General features: G+C 39.6%; 1 protein-coding gene across 8 annotated transcripts in view; it reads right to left on the reverse strand.

Annotated features, from left to right (window-relative positions):
• Nucleotides 1-21,812, reverse strand: part of SYNE2 (spectrin repeat containing nuclear envelope protein 2) — a 316,273-nt gene that overhangs the window by 137,227 nt on the left and 157,234 nt on the right. For all 8 annotated transcript variants that reach the window (XM_059693959.1, XM_059693921.1, XM_059693929.1 and 5 more), the window contains 8 exons: nucleotides 20,732-20,883; nucleotides 19,529-19,838; nucleotides 17,744-17,908; nucleotides 14,838-15,179; nucleotides 8,973-9,128; nucleotides 7,853-8,118; nucleotides 4,441-6,541; nucleotides 1,725-2,047 (listed from right to left, as the gene is read on the reverse strand). In XM_059693959.1, the coding sequence (XP_059549942.1) occupies nucleotides 1,725-2,047; nucleotides 4,441-6,541; nucleotides 7,853-8,118; nucleotides 8,973-9,128; nucleotides 14,838-15,179; nucleotides 17,744-17,908; nucleotides 19,529-19,838; nucleotides 20,732-20,883 (3,815 nt within the window). The remainder of the gene's footprint in view (nucleotides 1-1,724; nucleotides 2,048-4,440; nucleotides 6,542-7,852; nucleotides 8,119-8,972; nucleotides 9,129-14,837; nucleotides 15,180-17,743; nucleotides 17,909-19,528; nucleotides 19,839-20,731; nucleotides 20,884-21,812) is intronic.

Genomic DNA, 21,812 nt, shown 5'->3' on the forward strand with positions numbered 1-21,812 from the left:
ATTTATCCTGAATTTACTTTTGCTTATTAAGTAAATTTTTTTTTACTTATTAGACTATTAACTAAAATAGCAAAATTGAAACACACCCTATGTGTAACAAAAGATAAAGCTGAGTAAATTACAACAATCTATTTTATAAAATATCATATAGAAATTCTAATTACTTTTATAGAGCTTTTGTTACAATAAGAAAAAGAGCTCATGTTATAAAGTTAAAGGCAGCATATTTTTATACAGCATAATGCTGTGATATATTAAAAACACTATGAATAAAACTATGTGTACAAAATAGCCGAAACCGGTTTGGCTCAGTGGCTAGAGCGTCGGCCTGTGGACTGAAAGGTCCCGGGTTCGATTCCGGTCAAGGGCATGTACCTGGGTTGCGGGCACATCCCCAGTGGGGGGTGTGCAGGAGGCAGCTGATCGATGTTTCTCTCTCATCGATGTTTCTAGCTCTCTATCTCTCTCCCTTCCTCTCTGTAAAAAAATCAATAAAATATATTTAAAAAACAAAAACAAAAACAAAATAGATACAGCCTGCATTCCCCACAGAAGACAATTAAAAATTCAAGTATTTTTTAAATTCTTAAAACACAATAATAAACTGGGAAGGAATTAAGAAATATGTAGAGGCTCTGCACTAAGTAAAAGAGGAAATATGGAGAAATAAGCTAAATTGTAGGGCTGTTTTCACTTTGAAGTAATTTGCTGCAGTTTAGTTTTATTGACCTTCTTCTGGAATGCTGGAGCCAGAGGATAAAGCCTGTAAAGACATTTATAACACCTACAACCACAAAAGTCCAACATCAAAAATATAGAATAAATCCCTACAAATGAAAAAGAAAAAGATGGACAACCTTATAAAAATTGGGTAAAGGCTTGAAAAAGTATTTCTCAGAAGAAGAAACATGAGTGACCAAGAAATATTTTTTTAAAAAGAGGCTCAAATTCATTAGCAATAATAGAGATGCAAACAAAAAACCACAATAAAATACCACTTCTCACCCATCAGAATGGCGAAATTTAAATCCCATAAAATCAAGTGTTGGCAAGGATATAGGACAATTGTAACACAGATATGCTATTAGATAAACTTAAAACAATGAATTAAATCATGTGGAATTAAAATGTAAGGTGTGTGACCCGGCAACCACAACCCACTGGGAGATCTTGCATTTATAAATGTTCCTGGTAGAACTTTTGTAAATGCAAAAACTAGGAATAACCCAAATGCTTATCAGTAGCTGGCTGACTGAATTTTACTACAGACAAGATCATGAATAAACTTCAGGATCATAATGATGATTTTGGAGTCACAGAAGAATACACATGCATTAAAATGGAATACAAACACACAGTAAAAACATTTTACAGGGCAAAGAAATGATAAAATACTTAGGATAAAGATTACTTCTGTTACTTCTGAGAGGAGCGGGAAGAAGCACGCAAGAGAATCAAAAAGTCATGATGATTCTCTTTGAACCTCTGGGTACAAGGCTGTTTGCCAATATTCTTTATACCACATGCAGACTTTTATAAACATTCTGTTGTAGGTACTCAATATTAAATAAAAAATATAAAATACAGTAAAATATTTGTTACGGTTTTCTTTAGGTCGTATTTTTTTTTAACTTTTCCATATTTTCCAAATGATTTCTGCGTACATGTTTACTGTAAAGAAATCTATATTTTGTGTTCGTAAAGCATTACAAAGAAGCACCCACCTTTCTATTTCCGCTTCCTTTACTCTGACTGCCTCCCTCAGGGCTGAGTTCTTAGAAACCAATTCCTGCAAAGTGCACTGAAGTTGTGCTTGGGCGGCAGGGCTGGCGATGGCCCCCAGTTTCTCACTGAGGCTCTGGACGTCTGTTATTGTGGATTCCAGTTCCTCCTGTTTCCCGCGAGGCATCTCCAGTGATTCTTCTGGATGATCCAGGTCTACTCTATGGGATGCAACAAAGGCTTCAAGGGCAGCAGCCACCCCCAGCGCCCTGGGGACTGCCTCATTGTAGCGGGTCATGTTTTCATGAGCATCATTCAAGACATTCTGGTGAAAAGGAGATTAAATGCTATGACAAAACTGTCAGACATCTGGGACTTCAGTCATTCTTGACTTTTTGTGGTGCACTCATAATATACACCCTTGGGTCTTATAAGAGTTAGCATCTCCTACTTTTAGTTTGACAAGTATGTAAAAATCCTATATACTAAAAGGCTAATATGCAAAATGACTGAACGGCGGAACGACTGGTCACTATGATGCATGCTGACCACTAGGGGGCAGACGCTCGATGCAGGAGCTGCCCCCAGTGGTCAGTGCACTCCCACAGGGGGAACGCCACTCGGCCAGAAGCCGGCTCACGGCTGGCGAGTGCAGCAGCGGTGGTGGTGGTGGTGGCGGGAGCCTCTCCCGCCCCTGCAGCAGTGGGACGTCCCCCCAAAGGCTTCTGTATTGTAAGCGGGCGCAGGCCGGGCTGAAGGACGCCTCCCCGCCATGTGCACAAATTTTGTGCATCGGGCCTCCAGTGTTTACATAAAAAACAAAACACTGTTTCCAGATTTGCTAAGGACACCAAATCTAAATTCAAAAATAAACCTCATGAATGTCTAATAATATATGTTCCTGCTCTTCTATTAGACATGAATTAAACAATGGAATAAACTTAATGTATAGAACCTTAATCAATACTTGTGAAAAAAAGATGAAAAAAAAGAAAACGAAGAACCCAGACCGCTTATGTTTTTAAATGAATAGTTATGCCACTAACTTTAGTTTTGAGAATATCACTTTATGTCTTCTCATTGAAATAAATAACTTTAAAGGTCCCTTCCAGTCCAGCACTAATCATATGATTTGGGGGATTCATGTACCTTATTTCTGGAAAATGCATTAAATCAAGTGGAGAAGGATACAGAGAACAGACTTGTGGTTGTCAGAGGTGCAGGGTGGAGGGCTGAAATGAGCGAAGTAGGGGTCAAAAACTATAAACTTCCAGTTACAAAATAAGTTGTGGGATGTAATGTGTAGCATAGCCACTCTAGTTACCAATACTGTCTTGCATATTTGAAATTGCTAAGAGAGTAGATCTTATAAATTCTCATCACAAGAAAAAAATGTAACTGTGGTGATAGCTGTTAACTAGACTTACTGCTAACAATATGTACAAATACAGAATATGTTATACACACGAAACTAATACATGTCAATTATACCTCAATAAAAAAATAAGTAGAAAAGTACTCTCAATTGGCTCTTGTTAAGTACCAATTTAAAGGACATATATGGGTTGGGTTCATAATATGACTTTTCATTTCTAAAGAATTTACTAGTATACCTATCAAAGTAGTGCAAATATATTACCTAATAACTCTTTTAATTAAAAAAGGGAGTTAAGTTCCGTATCCTATAAATTTAATGTGACAATTCTGAAAACACAGTAAAAGGTATTATAGTAAGCACAGTGGTGTTCCAATGATGCCTAAGCCATCTACGCTATTAAGGCAGGAAAGGAGGGGGTGTGCTGGGGTCACTCTGCAACAGAGGTCAGCAAACTTTTCGTGTAAAGGGTCGGACTAAATATATGAGGCTTTGCCGGCCATCTATAATAAAAAAGTGTAATGTGCTAATTAGACCAGACGACCTTCTGGACGAAACCAGGGTTACGAGGAAAGCCTGGGTCCCGGGTGCCAGAGGGAAGCCAGTGCCGGCAGCCGGGGGAAGGAAGGCCTACTCTTGCATGAATTTTGTGCACTGGGCCTCTAGTCTGGACTATAACAGCTATTCAGTCCTTTGGTTGTAGCACCGAAGCAGCCACAGACAATCCATAAAGGAATGGGGGCAGGGCTATGCTCCAATGAAACTTGATTTACAAAATCAGACACTGTGGGCAGATTTGGCACGTGAGCCTTAATTTGATGACTCGCGCTCTAAACCCAGACAGATCTCAAGTTGATTCCTGGTTCTGTAGTAAGGCCCTGAGAAAAGTCTTGATGTTTCTGAAGTTCGATTTCCTGATTTTAAAATGGGGTCAATAATAGGGCCCACTTCACAGAGTTGCTGTGACGAATAAAGGTAAATGTTCGGTACATTGCAAGTGCTAAGTAAATGTTATTATTATTTGTGTTCTCTTCTCCACACCGTATTTCTCCCACCCTGCCCTATTAGTTCCAGAACACAAACAAAAAAGCCTTTGTTCTGCGCAACAGAGGTTATTAGGGATATAGAAAGAAAGGTGTCAAACTTGTCTTTTCCAAATGATAAGGCGTTGTATGTAGATGGAGGAGGAGTCGGGATTACAAACCGGCTCTTAGCAAGTGGCTATTCTCCTGTGGAGAATTTGCCTGTAAAATTTCTAACTTCTTGAGAAGTGGAGATATCAACTGGAGCAAAACATAAAATAAAAATAGATGCATTAACCACCTAATTTTAAAGAAACTTACTGTGCGCATATCAATGCTTGCATTAAGCTGAACGTGCAGCTCTTCAATGTCACGTAATTTTGTCTCCACATCACTAGCTTCAGAAGAGGTTTTCTCCCTTTGCTTCTCAATAACAGTTACCCCTTTAATGCTACACATTTCTGCCTGAACTTGTTCTTGGAACGCTTCGCAATTATCCATTTCCTTTTGAATATGTTCAATTTTCACATTGATAAGTAAAGGCTGCTGCAACTGAGATTTTATCTGGTTCAAAACATGGAAGGAATTTTCTAGTTTCTCCTGAAAACTTTTTTCATCCATTTCTTTTGGTTGGGATTCTAGTACTATATTCTGGAGAACCTTCCGCAACTTATCGTTTTCTTCTGCAAACAGCTTTGTGTGTAGTAGCTCTTCCTCTTTGAAGGAGTCACCAAAGGCCTTATTTTCACTTAATTTCTTTACAACCTCATGATACAAGCACATGGCTCTCTCGATTCTCTGATTCAAAATTTGAGCACCGAGCAGACGGCTTTCTGGAGAAGTAGGAGGGGTTTTTAGGACTGCTTCGGCCCTTTCCTTAATTTGCAAATCCATCGCCCTCAATTTACTTAGCGATGCTTGATATCTGCCATATTCTGCCATAAATGTGTCCAACTGCTTAATTTTTCCTTCGAGTTCTCTCTCTTTTTCAAATACTTGGGATTGTAACGTGTCAAGCTGGGAGCAATCCCAGTGGAGTCCCAGGGAGTCAAACGCTTCTTTGAGTCTCAGTGCTTGTCGGATGCTGGACTGAACACCCCGGAGGCGCCCGAGGAGGCCACGGAGCTCCCCTTTCACGCCCTCACTCACTTCTTGACTCAGGAACAGCTCGTTGCGCTGTATGTTATCAAGCTCCTTCTGAAGCGCAGATGTCTGCTCCTGGAATTCCCTGGAAAATTGCATCTTGTGTTCTACTTCACTACATTTATGCTGAATGAATCTTTGTGCTCTGCTGACTCTCGTCTCCAGACTTTTCAACTGATCGTCCAGAAATAACCTTTCAAACACACTGAGGTCCTTACAGAGGCGCGTGAGCTCCTGAAGATGCGCCGAGAGTCCACTGGCGATTTCTTGCAATTCCCCCTGAGACGCCGCCAGGGCCACATGCTGATGCTCCAGTTCCGCTCCGGTGGAGGCTGTTCCCACTTGGGGGATTATCCGTGTTTCCTTTTCTTGAAGTGACAGCTGAACTCTCCCTATTTCTGCAAGAAAAGTGCTTCTTTCTTCCAATTTACGTTCCAACAGCTGCGATCTTTGAGTGGATTTCAAAACGAGCCGTTGGCACTGATCTTGTAAGTCCTGGAGGAGGCTATCCAGTTCCTCGCGCCCGCCTGCGGCCAGGTTAGGGGTGCTGTCCTGCACCTCTTCGGCCAGCGCCTCCGCCGCCCGCTGCTGACCCAGAATGCCATCGTGCCTCACTTTGCATTTTCGGATCTGGGAAAGGATGCCCTCTGGTAGCAGGGAAATGGAGGAAACGAGCTCACCTAACTGGTTCTTCACCCATAAGGTCATCTCTTTCACCTTGTTCCTGATCTCACTCTTCCTGATCTCACTGTCCACCTCTACGTTTAACGGCTCTGACGCTTCCCACTGCTTCTGCAAATTATTTATCGCATCTTCCAAAATCTGCTTTTCCTTCTCTCCCCAAATCCTCTTCATCTGAAGTTCAGCTCTTGCCTTTAAAACAGAAAACCTATGCTTGACAGCCTGGAGTTCAGTAGCCAAGGCAACTGTGCCTGTGTCCCTTTCCCGTCCTTCCGGGGAGCCCAGCCTCAACCGGAGGCGCTGGTGCTGCTGCTGCAGAGAGAGGCCCAGCTCCTGGATCTCGCTCATGAGAGACGTCAGTTCCTCCTGCTCCATCTCGTGCTGAGAGTACTTCCTGCGAACCAGTTGTTCTACTTGTTTCCACCCCTGTTCAAGCTGCCGGACCTGGCTTTCCAGCAGCTTCTTATCCATGTCACTCAGAGAGTTTGATATATTTTCCCATTCAATTTTCAACTTCCTTAAGGAATCTTTCTCTCTTTCTATTGATGCCAGCAATTTTTGAATTTTGGCCACATAGGTTGCACTGTCCAGTGATCCCCTAGAAAAAAGAAGAAAAATGAAGCTTGTTAACATTTCTTATAAATCAACCTAAGGTTAGATGTCATCTAAAGAAATTAGTTCTGTTTTGAACTCACAGAAGAAAAGGTTAGGTGGTCTATAAGAGCATTCTGTCTTTAAAGTAAAATCAGGATCTTGGCTTTCAGTTTATGAGGGATCATTTACAAAATGAGCATCATAACAATGTAGAACCACAGGAAAAGAGTGAAGAGTGAAGGGAACAATATGTGTAAAAGTACTCTGTACAGTCTTTGCATAAAGTATTTTTTAATAATGAAAAAATTGTTTACACATTAAAACTATATCTAGTACCATTTACCATCATTTTCAAAGCCAAAAGGAGTGTATTTGTTTTCAATGAAACCAATACAATACATATATGTTAAATATGTTCCAAACAATTTACACCAATTATGCTGACACTAAATAATTATACACATTAATGTTTTCACCCCCATAGCTTAGAATAAATTCTTGACCAAAAGAATACTGAGCCCGACCAGCATGGCTCAGGAGTTGAGCATCAACCTATGAACCAGGAGGTCACGGTTCAATTCCCAGTCAGGGCACATGCCTTGCTGGCTCGATCACTAGTGTGGGGTGTGCAGGAGGCAGCCAATTAATGATTCTCTCTCATCATTGATGTTTCTATCTCTCTCTCCATCTACCTTCTTCTCTAAAATCAATTTAAAATTTTTTTTTAAAGAATACTGAATTCCACAGAACTTTAACATATTTTGCAGGTATTTTCAGTGTGAATTAGACATTAAACAAGTTAATATAATTTAATTATAAAATTAATATAATTAATATACTTTTTTTTTGCATGAAACCAACAAAGTTTTCTTCAATGGCTTCCATATGGAATGAATTTCCACACGTAGTATTAAAATCATATTCTTTGTCGTATAAAGTCTTAAAACCTTGGGCCTGCCCTGACTGGCGTGGGTCAGTGGTTGGAGCAACAGGCCATGTACCAAAGGGTCATGGGTTCAAGTCTCAGTCAAGGACACGTAACTTTGTTGCAGGTTCGATCCCACATCCCAACTGTGGCACGTAAGGGAGGCAACCAATCGATGTGTCTCTGTCACATCAATGTTTGTCTCTCTTTCTCTCCCTTCTCCCTACTCCTTTCCACTCTCTAAAAAAGCAATGGAAAAAATATATCCTGTGAGGATATATTAACAAAAAAATTAAAAACAAACTAACAAAAACCACCGGGGGGCCTGTTCAGGGTAACAGAACCTGTGTTTGAATAAAATGGACTCAAGTCCTAAATTCTTACACTTACACTTTGAGACTTTCCTTCTCTGTCAACAAGACTTTCAGCGAGGATTCGATGGCAGCAAGGTGTTCCTGAAAATCTTGAAGAAGACAATACTGGCGTTCTTTGTTTGCCTTCAAAGTAGCAAGTGCCTGAAGCAGACTGTCCAAGTGCTGCGCTGAATTCCTTGAACTGTGGAGAGCCAGGGCACTGGTTTCTGTTGTGTTGAGATATTCAGTTTGTCCCAGGGGTTCAATGGCTGCTTTCCTTGCTTCCAACTGGGTATATAATTCCTAAAAAACAAGTCAAGGAAATCAGTTAAGTATACACTCACTTATTCACTCATTCATTCATCCATTTTCTTTCCCATCCTCTTTCCTTCCAATAACGCACTCTATCCCGAGATGTTTTAAAGATTTCATTTGTACACAGAGAAAGTTAAGTCCTGATGTTTAAAAGGGTTTTTTCTCTTGAATTATGCTAAAATCTAGACTCAAACCCACCATGGGTCTAGCATTTAATAGCAATTCGATCACCCCATTGTGTTAAAAGGTTCTGCAATGTTGAAAGGAAGGTTTATCTTATTTTTATTATTTACATACATTATCCCTTCTCCTGTCTTAGATACATGTTTTCTATTATAGAAGCTTGGTTAAAATTGTAGGGGCGTTTTAAAAAACATGGCCATGTATTGCCCTATTAGATTATTTTACATAGCTATTAGTACATAAATACATAAACAAAGCTTTGTAAACAGAGCTGTAAAAACAAAGAAACAGTACCCCATGATGTTGATAATTAGAAAAATAAAAGGAATTTGTCAGAATCTGAAGAATACATATGACTGAGAAAAGGAATGATAACAAGTCAGAATCTCTGCATTTTTTTTACTGAATAAGTAAGTTTTTAGGAACTTTGTGAAACAGAAAGAACACTAATGTTCATTAAACTCTTCCACTTTTTAAATGGGAAAATTTATAAAACTTACTGATTAGTACATAATTATAGAGTTACCAAATTGATCATCAGGCAAAGGTTAAATACGACTTTTCACTCTGTGCAAGCAAGTTTTTGGTAATTACAATATATTGTATTGCACTGGATAAATAATGCAATCATGTTGTCAGTGTTTTTCTTGTTTCCGTACCTCTATCTCTTTTAATTGTTCATTTCTTAACATGACATCTAATTCTAAAGGTTGATTTTGCAGCTCATTGACTTTCTGCTCATCTTCAGTGTTTTTCATGCTTTCTTGAACATCAAGAGAAAGTTGTTTTGACAAAAGCATCTCCACAGCTGAATTCTGAAAACATAAAAAGATTAATTGCTGAACAGTCTACCTTCCAAATAAATAACTTTTCTTTTTCTTGATGAAAGCATGGCAGTTTCTTCTGTTAACTCAAAGACTTTTTATTCTTTTTTTTTTAAAACTCAAAGACTTTTTTAAAAAGTATATTTGAGCACTATCTAAGATAATTTTTCCATGCAATATTTAATGCTGATATCAGTATTCCGAGAAAAATTAAACTTTTTTGACATTACAGTATAGGATTTAACAATGCTCAATTGTATACAGAGGTACAATCTATATATTCAAAGAAAGAAAACAGATATAGAAAAAAGAAAAAAGTTCCAAAGTTTATACTTAGTATTCAAAAGGATGCGGAGGGTGGGGCAAATAACAGGCATTCAATGTTACCTATTGATAGTTTAAAGTAATAACTGGGTAAACAGAGGAAACACCAAGACTTCACGATATTAAGAATGAATTAAGTATGCCTTATATCAACTAGAAGTAAGAATTCCACAGCCAGAGTAAGGCAGAACAGGTTATATATATGGAGTAATTTAATCTTTTCTGAAAGCTCTAAGAACTTAAGATTCTCAATAGGGTAGAGGAGCATCTGCATACATTTATTCATCCTGTCAACAAATATTTGTTGAGCACGTACATGTAGTAGGCACCATATGACAGTAATTTTAAAGATTTCCATCACTTTGCCAAGGTGTAAGTTTTTATTTTCAGGTTACTTGATAAATGAAATACCATTTAATTCTTCTATATACTTTTTAAATATATATATATTTTATTGATTTTTTACAGAGAGGAAGGGAGAGGGATAGAGAGTTAGAAACATCGATGAGAGAGAAACATTGATCAGCTGCCTCTGCACACCTCCTACTGGGGATGTGGCTGCAACCAAGGTACATGCCCTTGACCGGAATCGAACCTGGGACCTTTCAGTCCGCAGGCCGACGCTCTATCCACTGAGCAAAACCGGCTTCGGCTCTTCTATATACTTTTATGTCAGTAAAATATTTGAGGTTTCAAGTCTATCAAACAAAGCTGATTTGTTGTCTTAAAAATACTGCCTAGGCAATGGTGTAAGATGTTAACAATAGGGGCTTGGGTAAGGGACACTTGGGAATTTTTTGTACTATCTTTGCAACTTTTCTGTCAATGTGAAACTATCCTAAAATAAAAAGTTTATTTAAATAAAACAGATACCATCTGGAACTTCACCAATACTAACTAGTTAAAAAAAAAAAATTCCCCTGACCAGTGTTACTTGTTTTGAAGTACTTAGTTAGCACTTAGCACAAGTCACTTCTTTAATACGGCTTCAAATGATTGAAATTTTGGCAATTTCCTCCAGTTCAACAATACATTGTGGCTTACCTCAGGGGGAAAGACCTGGGAAGCTGTGAGAGGAAAGGGGAGGCGCCTCACCCCAAGCTTCATTGGCCAGTGGGGCAGTACAGGAGGTGGACAGACACTTGCCTCTTTCCCACCTGATGGTTACTATTACTTAAGAGTATCCCACACTCTACAGGTGAACAAGAGCTAAAGGCCTAGCCCTAGACCAGAGGTTCTCAACCTGTGGGTCGCAACCCTTTGGGGTCGAATGACCCTTTCACAGGGGTCGCCTAAGACCATCGGAAAACACATATATAATTACATATTGTTTTTGTGATTAATCACTATGCTTTAATTATGTTCAATTTGTAACAATGAAAATACATCCTGCATATCAGATATTTACATTACGATTCATAACAGTAGCAAAATTACTGTTATGAAGAAGTGGCAACAAGAATAATTTTATCATTTGGGGTCACAACATGAGGAACTGCATTTAAAGGGTCGCAGCATTAGGAAGGTTGAGAACCACTGCAGACTCTAAGAAAACTTGACTTTTAATTATCTGAGAATTCATAGCCCTTGACCTCTCTTACCTGGTGGGCAAGTGATGAGAACTAGTAACACTTATAACATGTCATTTGTAATATTCCCTTAGTGGTCAGAGAGAGCATTCTGAAAACTGACATTACCTCAATGCTCCTGGAATGTCTCTTTTTTAAACAAAACTACGATTAACATACACTTAAGACAAAATATAATTTTAAACAGTGTAATAAGTATATTGATCCTCTGATCATAAATGGAATTTTCCAAGTTAATAATCAATGTAGACTGGAAAATTACCATTCTAGCAAAAGACTGGTTGAGTTATATAGCCAACTATGTTTACATTTTTTAAAAATTTTTAAATCTTTTCATCCACATATCTTTCCTTAGAGTCTGGCCTGTTTGGAAAAGAATAGGAGGTGAGACGAATATCATCAACTCTCCTTAAGGACAGGACCATGACATTTTCATCTTTATATCCATTAAGTCACAAAGGAAACATTTTTAGTTTAACAGTTAAAATAGAGTTTTAAACAACTGAGCACTGTCTCTGGCTTAGCAAACGCATCAGCATCCAAAAGAGGTGAAGTCCGTAACAGCTTCACTCTCCTTTTTCCCACTCGGGGCAATGGTCCCACGGCCATAATAATTCTATGACAGTGATGAGCCCAAAACTCTCACTTGTAGCCTGCCAACCCACAGTGGGACAGCGTCATACAAGCTCTCCAGGGTATATGTCTTCATTCTTTAAAGCATTTCAATATAAAGTAGCGAAAGCCAATTCTAAGCACAAGCGTCCATCAGCACCATTAGAGACAAAGTGGAAAGGCAGATCGCCATAGCCTCAGAGGCTGCCTCTTAGCTCAGCATAATGTCTAACATGTTCGTGTGACCTGTGAAGCACTCGTGACTCAGCCAGTCTCGCCTACCTCTCAGGCCTCAAGCAGCCCCACCTTCTATGCAGTGGCTTTACTTCCGTCTCTAATTGCTCATGCTCTCTCCCACCACAAGAGCAAGTTCTACATTTTCTGTCAAGAATGGCCCACACCCAGCCCCGAGCTCAGTTAACTCGGGTCTCAGTTCAAATGTTGTTTCCTTAGAGAAACTCTCTCTGACTACAGTTCAGGTCTGACTCATTTATTAGAGACGATCATGGAACCGGGCTCCCTCCTTTAGCTCCTGTAATTAGTCTCTCATTAGTTAATTAGTTGACTAATGTATGTCTCCTCCTCTAGACCAGAAGCCCTCTGAGAATAAAGAACATGTCTATTTTTGCTCACCACAGAACTCTGACTGTTCAATCAATTTTTACTTAAAGGATGTATAGATGAAGTCATATTAATGAAAAAAAAAAGATAATTTCATTCAGTCTTCGACTGTCAAGATTAACAATTTGTGAGCTGTAAAGAAGAGCAGGAAGAGATTGAGGATCTGTTGATCGATCTGTCGTTGACCAGACATCTGCCAGGAATACTGGGAACAGGGTTTGGTTGCATTTAAAGAGAACAGAGGAGGTTTAAATAAAAATATATTTAAAAAAGAAAAAGAAAAATCATTATTGGATGATGACCTTTATGTAGGCTTCAACAAATCCTACTGAATTTTGGGAGGGCAAAGCCAAAATGGGCCTACGAAGCTAATTTTAAGGTTATTAAACAACTCCCTTTAGCAACATCATGTATTCGGATAGAAAGTCCTCAGTATTTTCCCTTTTTTAAACTTAATTACTGCTGTTAAAATTCTGTTAAGAGTTTCTTTTACAAGAAACCATCAACAAAACAACGAGAAAACCCACTGTGTGGGAAAACATATTTGCCAATGTCATATCTGATAAGGGCCTAATCTCCAAAATTTATAGGGAACTCATACAACTTAACAAAAGGAAGATAAACAATCCAATCAAAAAATGGGCAAAGGACCTAAATAGACACCTTTCAAAAGAGGACATTCAGAAAGCCAAGAGACATATGAAAACATGCTCAAAGTCACTAATCATCCGAGAAATGCAAATCAAAACAGCAATGAGGTACCATCTCACACCTGTCAGACTGGCTATCATCAACAAATCAACAAACGACAAGTGCTGGAGAGGATGTGGAGAAAAAGGAACACTTGTGCACTGCTGGTGGGAATGCAGACTGGTGCAGCCACTATGGAAGACAGTATGGAGTTTCCTTAAAAAACTGAAAATGGAACTCCCATTTGACCCTGTGATCCCACTTCTAGGAATATATCCCAAGAAACCAGAAACACCAATCAGAAAGGATATATGCACCCCTATGTTCATAGCAGCACAATTCACCATAGCTAAGATCTGGAAACAGCCTAAGTGCCCATCAGTAGATGAATGGATTAGAAAACTGTGGTACATCTACACGATGGAATACTATGCTGCTCTAAAAAGGAAGGAACTCTTACCATTTGCAACGGCATGGATGGAACTGGAGAGCATTATGCTAAGTGAAATAAGCCAGTCAATAAAGGAAAAATACCACATGATCTCACTCATTCATGGACAATAGAGACCATTATAAACTTTTGAACAATAATAGATACAGAGGCAGAGCTGCCTCAAACAGATTGTCAAACTGCAGCGGGAAGGCCGGGGAGGGTTGGGGGGCAGGAAGTAGGGGGGTAAGAGATCAACTAAAGGACTTGTATGCATGCATATAAGCATAACCAATGGACATAAGACACTGGGGGGTAGGGGAGGCTAGGGGGACTGTCTAGGGCGGGGGGATAAAATGGACACATATGTAATACCCTTTGTAATACTTTAAGCAATAAAAAAAAAAAAGAGTAAATAAATAGTAAAGTGAGTATTTAAAAAAAAAAAAAAAGAGTTTCTTTTACAGATACAACATCAAGAGTCTCACCTACAGGGCCCTGAATCCTTGAAGATGTATTTCCTTAGCACTAACACTGGCATTTGAAAGTCTTCACGGACAGACAGATGTCCTGTTGCCATTTATCCTTGTGTAGACATTTCTAAAAAACCCTATCGGTGCCTCTAACCCACCCTGCATTTCTGTTCCAGGAAGGCCATGGAAGTACACGTTCTCTTCACTCCTGGTGCTGAGAACTCACACCTGCATGTCTAACCTTTGCGTGTCCCACTGGACCTGGACTGCGAGACACTGCCTATCAGGGAGACCCTTTCAAATACAGTTTCCTAGGTGGCTCTTTGGGCCTTTTCCGTTTTCATCTTTTAACCGATGAGAAAGCACTTCAAGAGCCACAGGAAAATGTACCCATTTGTTTGTTTAGAATGAAAACAAAACATTCTTCTTCCTTCTCCCCGGGGAAAATCAGGAGCCTGTGTGTTGCCATTCTCACACCAAATGATCTGACAACATTTAAAAACACATTTGCAGTATAGGGTTAACATACAAAGAAAAAGAAAGGAATCCAGCTTTTCAAACAGTCTCTGATTTCATTAGAAAACCAAAAAAAAATAAAAAAAAAAATACGACTCTTGAGTTTTTTTCCTAAAAAAATGGGTAAAGCACATTTTCTTTTCATTTGCCTTTTCTAATTTGCCTTTGTGCTCTTGACCCAAGAAACCATATCTGATTACACACCAGAGAGAATAATAAACCTAAATGGATGACTGGCATTTTAACAGACTGAACAGGAATATTTCACCACTGAAATCTTGGACAGTTTTCTAAGGGCTCTCTTTACAAGTGGGCAACATAAATCGCCAGCACATGGAGGGCTTAATTATGAAATCAGAAGGCTTGATGCACGACCCTCTTTTCAAATCCCACACCTCTTCATCCTCAGACACGATGGCTCGGAGATGCAATCACAAGCACTTACCTTGTTTGTTTCCAAGTCTTCCTCCAACTTTTCCGCTGCAGCGGAGCCCTGAGTGGACTCCTGCGTGTCAGAAGTGACCTGCTTCTCTCTGCCGGGCAGAGGAAACTTCTCTTTCTTTCCTGTGGAGCATTTTGATTTGAGAATGTTGTTGAGATAATTTTCCATCTCCTGCTTAGCAGATTCAAGCCTGTGTTCCAAATCTTTTTGTTTACACTTAAGTGATTTTATATCCTCTTTAATAATCTTCTGTCCCGCTGAAGATGTATTTTGCTTGATGGATTTTGCTAAGCCTAAAATCTTCTCTAATGGGCCATCTTGTAAACGGAGTCTATTCTCTAGTTCCTGTGAGTGGAGAAAAAGATTGTCACAAGAAGTATCTGTTCAATTGTCACAAGAGTTCATTGACTTTTGTAAATCACAGCGTATTCTGTTTCACTAGTGGGGAGTATAAAAAACTTAACTCGTCACAAAGATGAAACTTTGGGTACAATTTAAACCAGGGTAGCATCCCAGGTGAAATTCTCAAACACATTTTATACGTAACTAAAAACGTATAAGACGTAACAAATGTTCGCAACATAGTCCCTGGAATATTAGAGGCAGTCAATACATATTTGTTGAGTATATACTTAGTTCAAGATAAAGCCTTTTGACATCATCAAAACACTAAATAATATTGTCTACTACTTGCAAAACATTGAAAAAAATCATTTAGAAGATGCCCACGTGAATCTAGTGTTAATATTTAAAATTCAGAGCAAAACGTATTAAATCAATCTTTCTAGTACAATGTCTTAGACATAGTGGGAGCTCAATCAACATTTAGTAAATGTATGCATGAATGAAGGGGGTTAGTTTGAAAACACTAGACTCAAAAGTCATTTGAGGTTCTATATCTGGTAGTGATGTTCCACTGAAATAGAATAAGGCTTAAAGTTACTAGGTGAACAACGTAGGATTTATTAGTCACTACCTTAAATAGATCAACCAAAAAAATGTTCATTCATTCAACTAACAGCAAGTATATGTAGGTTCTGAAGTTACATAGATGACATAGAATCCAGTCCCTTCCTGTTCCTATAGTCCGGTCAGAGAGACACAGATGTAAATAGACAATTGTAATGGAATGTGAAAAGATCTATGCTAACAAATATGTTACAAATATGTAACAAATATGTAACATGAAACATTTTTACGCTGAAAGCAGGAGTTCCAGATTTGGATTTTAGAGAGATCCGAGAAGGTACATTCGAGAGGGTACCATGCGGGCAGGGAGTCCATTCAGAAGTCTAACAAAGAGACTGTGAGACAGGACCTGTTGTAAAGCAGCAAGAATGGGGGCACCAGGGGAGCGGCAAATTGTAGAGCTATACCAGAGATGAAAGAGACAACACTTGACGTCTGACTAGACTGGGAGTTCAGAAACCCAGGTTTCTGACTTGAAAGCCTGGAGAGGTGGTGGAGATATTCCTGGAGTCCAAGAATATAGTAGGCAAAGCAGGTTCACTGGTAGAGAGGCCCCCGGAGACGGAGGAAGGGAAGAAGATGAGGTAAGTTTTGTATATGCTGAACTTCAAATAACTGAGACAACCAACTAGAGATGTTTAGTGGAGAGTTAGGAAAAGCGCTCACCTGACCAGGGTCAGAGACTCCAGGTGTAGCCCCCACTCTGTCATTTAACCTGGGTGACCTGGTGAGCCCCTCAGCTCTCCACAACTCAGCTAATTATGTGTAAGTTGAGGGGTCAGAACTTGGCCCCTGTGGTTCCTTCTATGTACAGCAAAAGTCTGCATTTTAGGTTTTCAACAGGAGCCCGAGCTCCGCCGGGGGAGGCCTCGGTCTTATTTTTCTCATATCCGTGGCACTCAAACAGTGCCCTGGACATGACGAGGCCTCGAGAGTTTGTCAAATCATCACAGCTAACGGGGGAGGCCGACTTGCCTTAATGGCAGGCCATTCTGGAGGAAAAGTCTGGCTGGATTCTCCGGTCTCTAAAAGGAAGAGACGAGACATTCGCAAGCTCATGCCAGCAGTGCTGCCCTGAGACTCACCCCTGAAATCTCCCAGTCAAGGAACTGTGGAAGGAGGAGCTGAGAAGTGCGTCCAGAAGACACCACGTGGGCCTGTTTTTGTTGGCTGTGCAAACAGTGAGAATCCTAGGAATTTGTTTTGAGAATGAGGGTAAAGGGCTGCAAGGCTAGGTGGTGTTGGAGTTAGCATGAGAGTTTTGGAAGCCCTACTGGGAGAGGGCTCTAATATAAGTCCTCGAGTCTAAAATTTAATAAAAATTACACAACTTCAGCCCTGGCTGGTTTGGTTCAGTGGATAGAGCCTCACCCTGTGGACTGAAGGGTCCCAGGTTCGATTCCGGTCAAGGGCACATGCCTGGATTGCGGACTTAATCCCCAGTAGGGGACGTGCAGGAGACAGCCAATCAATGATTCTCTCTCATCATTGATGTTTCTACCTCTCCCTCTCCCTTCCTCTCTGAAATCAATATATATATATATATATGATATATATATATATATAATTTTTTTAATTACACAACTTCTAGCCACCCATGATGAAGAATGCAAAACTGAAACATTTCCCCCTGTGTCTTGCAGTAGCTGCCTCCTTGGACTAGCCAGTCTCTCCCAGGATCAGTGCTGTCTCTGAAACAAAAATCTCCAGAAGCTACAGACTGGTCATGGGTGGAAACATCCCCGAGGGTCCTGCTAACATGGATTATACGTGGATTTATTTACTACAGAAGAACGGTCCCATTTTCTAACGACTGGTCAGACTTTACTTAGTAGTCACCTGAATAGCACTTGAATTTCAAACCAAAGACACTGATTAGTAAAGTTGTAATTAAAATTAAGTTTTTTAAGTATCTATCATGTCTGGACATTATCTAATACCTGCAGTTCCTGCAGTTTTTCCTCAACTTTTATTGGATCCACAGGCTTGTCAGAAAAACTAACACATTCCTTGGAGATGCTGTCCAATTCGGTATTCAGGTCTGTTACGCAATCCTGGTATGTGTGGTGTTCTTGAACATGGCCTTCCAATTTTTGCACAGAATCCTAAAAACAAAACCATTGACAAAGTATGAATTATTTCTCTCTGAGTCTTCTCACTCAGATAATAAATGAATTCGTCAGAAATACTTGTTTGATAAGGTTTCATCTTGAAACAGGGATATGGCCATAATTGCCCAGAGTTCTTTTAGAGTTTAGTGTTTGAGGAATTTCACTGTAAAACCTCCCTTCTTCCCCCAAAGTGACCCTTTTGAAACACTTTCTTTCCTTCAGGCTTCTTTGCCTTCATTTTATCCCTGAAGACAACGGATTTGCCAAGAGGTTCACAAAATAAAATGCCTACAAATTACATCATCAAATGACAAACATCCATAATAAAGCAGCTCCCTTAATTATCCTTCTTATCAAAACCAAGCACCCACACTTGCAAATGAGACTATATGAGATCATCCTAACCCTTGATTCCTTTTATAAGAATCAAACTCCAAAACTGTGTGTTAGGAAAAAGTAATCCTAACTCAAGTGCAAACCCATCATCCAGGTTCTCTCCCTGGATTAAGAAAATAAGGTGACCACACCTAATCAGAAAAGTAGCAACTATTAAGCTAAACCACTTACAGCCAAGCAGGTATATCTTCAACCCCTGCACAACTCCTCTATCTGTATAAGCAGGATTTCTTAGCCAGGTAATTCCTACATTGAAGCTGGCTTTCAATGTGCAAAGACATAAACCACTAGAGGCCCAGTGCATGAAATTCATGCATGGGTAGGGTCCCTAGACCTGGCAGGCAATCGGGGCCAATCTGCAGGGCAAATGGCAGGACGATTGGGGGTGGGGGGAGGAGGGGCCCGCCAGCACCCGCCTTGGCTGGCCTGGCTGCGTGCAGCTCCTGCATTGAGCGTCTGCCCCCCTGCCCCCTGGTGGTCAATGCATGTCATAGCAACCTGTCATTCTACTGGTCGGTCCAGCATTCAGTCAATTTGCATATTAGGCTTTTATTATATAGGATTCTCTTAAGAGAATACACTCCCTCATGGCAAGTTGACATTTCACCTCTTAACTCTTTTACTGCAGATCATGTAGAAAAACACGAGGGTAGGACACTGATAAGATGGTTTATACAGAATAACAAACACAAGCTATTATGATAAATGATGGATGGATTGATGGATGGATGGATGATACGTGAATAACTGACATGATCACCTTCATAGCGATGCCTAAAAGAGTCTTAACTCTTCCTATTCCTGAAGAAGGGAATTTCAATGAGAGAAATATCATCATCATCAATTAATACATGATGGATTCTTCTAGTAAAACTGACTGGTTTGATTCCTTCATCCTTGAAGAGTTAATATTTTTATCTAAAAGTGATAAATTAAATTTCAAAAGCTTTTGGAGCCCTGCAGGGTGGCTCAGTTGCTTAAAGCATCATTCTGATATGCCCAGGTTGCGGGTTCAATCTCTGATCAGGGCACGTACGAGAATCAACCAATGCATGCATAAATAAAAGGAACAGCAAATCCATGTTTCTCTCTCTCTCCCTAAAATCTATTTTTTTTTAAGTTTTTGGTTTACCAAAAGAACAACAAAAAAACAAGGTTCTGTATACAAATCTTACATAATTACAACAATCATTTAAATTTTTATTTTCACCACTTCACCTGTAGTTGTTGAAGAAGACTTTCATGTAGATGCTTTATTTCCAGCCAAGACTCTTCACTGAAGTTGGGATTTTTAGTGCATCCTAAGAGGTAATTTCCTTGAGATTTTAGCTCCTTTAGCAAGGATGTCAAATCTTGTGCTTTCTGGAGGAATTTCTTATAATTTTTTAACTGAGCTTTCTTCTCCTGCAAACCATGTTGCAGAGCAAAGCCCACTTCTTGTTTCTTCTTCAGTTCTGTGAGCATTAATCTCAGGTCCTCCTTGCTTTCCAAATACTTCTCTCCTTCTAGTAGAAGCTTTTCTTGATGGCTACATTTTAAAAAGTATTTTACAAAGGAAATAACACTTAACAAATGCAATGGCATTTTGCATATTATAATACAATGCACATTATAATAAAAATATTAAAATAACACTAATATGCATTATTCCTACAGACTTTTTTTGTCAGTATAACTTTGTAAACACTAAGGTTAGCCCAGAAATTATTTGCAGTATTAATGAAAAACTGTTTGTTGTTCCATAACTTGAGAACAAATACTTAATAATTTAGATTTCAAACTATTTTTATTATGTTTAAATATAATTATATTACCCTATGTTTTTCTTTCTCACATAAGTAAAACAAATAAGCATTCTGTATATTGGCCAACGAACTAGTTTATTCTTTTTATACCTTGAATTTAGCTTTGATCTGATTGTCTCTTTGAAAAATATAAAATTCACATTTCCATCAAACATTATCATTTAAGATGTGATCTGAATTAAGAGTTTTCACCAGAATTATGTCCAATGATTTCAGACATTTACCAATATCTGCACATGCATGAATCTCATAGAATATATATTTAAAAGCATTAATTTTTCTACCGTAATACCATGTACATACTGAGGTTGTCTGGCAGAAGGGAATTTCAGGGCAGAAGTGGATTTAAAAGTGTAATGACAGATAATGTTAATGTGTTGCCAAGAACACCACCAGCCAAAGTAAACACTGCCACAGAGCTATGGCAGCGTGCTTCCTGTCTGATCCACAGAGCTCCTCCTCTTCGTTTCCGCCTCTCACATTCTGGCTGTCCCTGACCTACTGACTCTTTCTCCAATAGATACTATATCTGAATCCAGGAAGCAGACAAAACATACTTGTTATGGCTTCATTGTGCAACGAGAAACCATGAGAGTGGCGAAGGCCTGTCCTTTACCTTAGATACGTGTTGGCTAACTGGAGCGTGCTGACCCACTGGCTGTCGATATCAGTTACGGTCTCTGAATCCAATGGAGCCTTGCTGTTCGCAGCCTGACTCCTGATCCTCTGTATTTTAGCGTCCCCTTCAGGCTTTAGTAAAATGATTTCCTGAATGAAATAAAAAAGGTTTTATATTCCCAGTCATATTACTTAAGGACAGTACATAGGATATCTTTTTCTTTGGAAAAATTATATTGAAATGATATTCTAACTGCAGATTAGATTTCAACATCAGCCTTTCATGTCTATATATGCCCAAAAGACAAGATCTCCTTCGCATGAAAAAGGACTGGCTCTCAATAGACATTTGTCAGGTTGATCTGACTGCATTCCCAATTTCCTCTTGATTTTCAACTGCCTTTAAATAAATGATATGCCACAAAAACCCCAAACCCTGCAAACCCACCTTCCTGTCTGCTCCATGATTTATAAGTGGAGAGTTAGGGAACAACCTGAATGAGACATTCTTATACACCCACGATGAGACATGGCATCCCACAGGACAATGCAGTGTCCCTCCTGTCTCACCATCATGGCATAATTCATTCCCATTCCCTGCTCTTCTCTTCCCCTCCTTGGCTCGAAGCTATCAAGTTCTTCCCTTCTTGAAATTACTCCAGATTCACGTTCTCTGGAAAAACTTTTGGATATAATCCCAAAAGATTCCGATTACTTCATTAAGTCTCCCCAACCCTTACAGCTCACTACGGTTAACCATTCCTTCCTTGAACCATGCTCCGCTTACCATGATTTCAATTCTCCCGAGTTTCTCCTAAGCACATGTGCTTCTGCCTCCTGCATTTTAAATTAGTAATAGTTACTGAATCTCCCTTAGATAGAAAGTGAACTGGCGCAGCAGGCACGGCTCAATGGTTGAGCATCAACCTATGAACCAGGAGGTCACAGTTCAACTTCAATTCCTGGTCAGGGCACATGCCCAGGTTTGGAGCTCGATCCCCAGTGGGAGGTGTGCACTAGGCAGCGGATCAATGATTCTCTCTCATCATTGATGTTTCTATCCCTTTCCCCCTCTCCCT

This window comes from Myotis daubentonii, chromosome 1 (assembly GCF_963259705.1).
Source record: "Myotis daubentonii chromosome 1, mMyoDau2.1, whole genome shotgun sequence".
NCBI lineage: Eukaryota > Metazoa > Chordata > Mammalia > Chiroptera > Vespertilionidae > Myotis > Myotis daubentonii.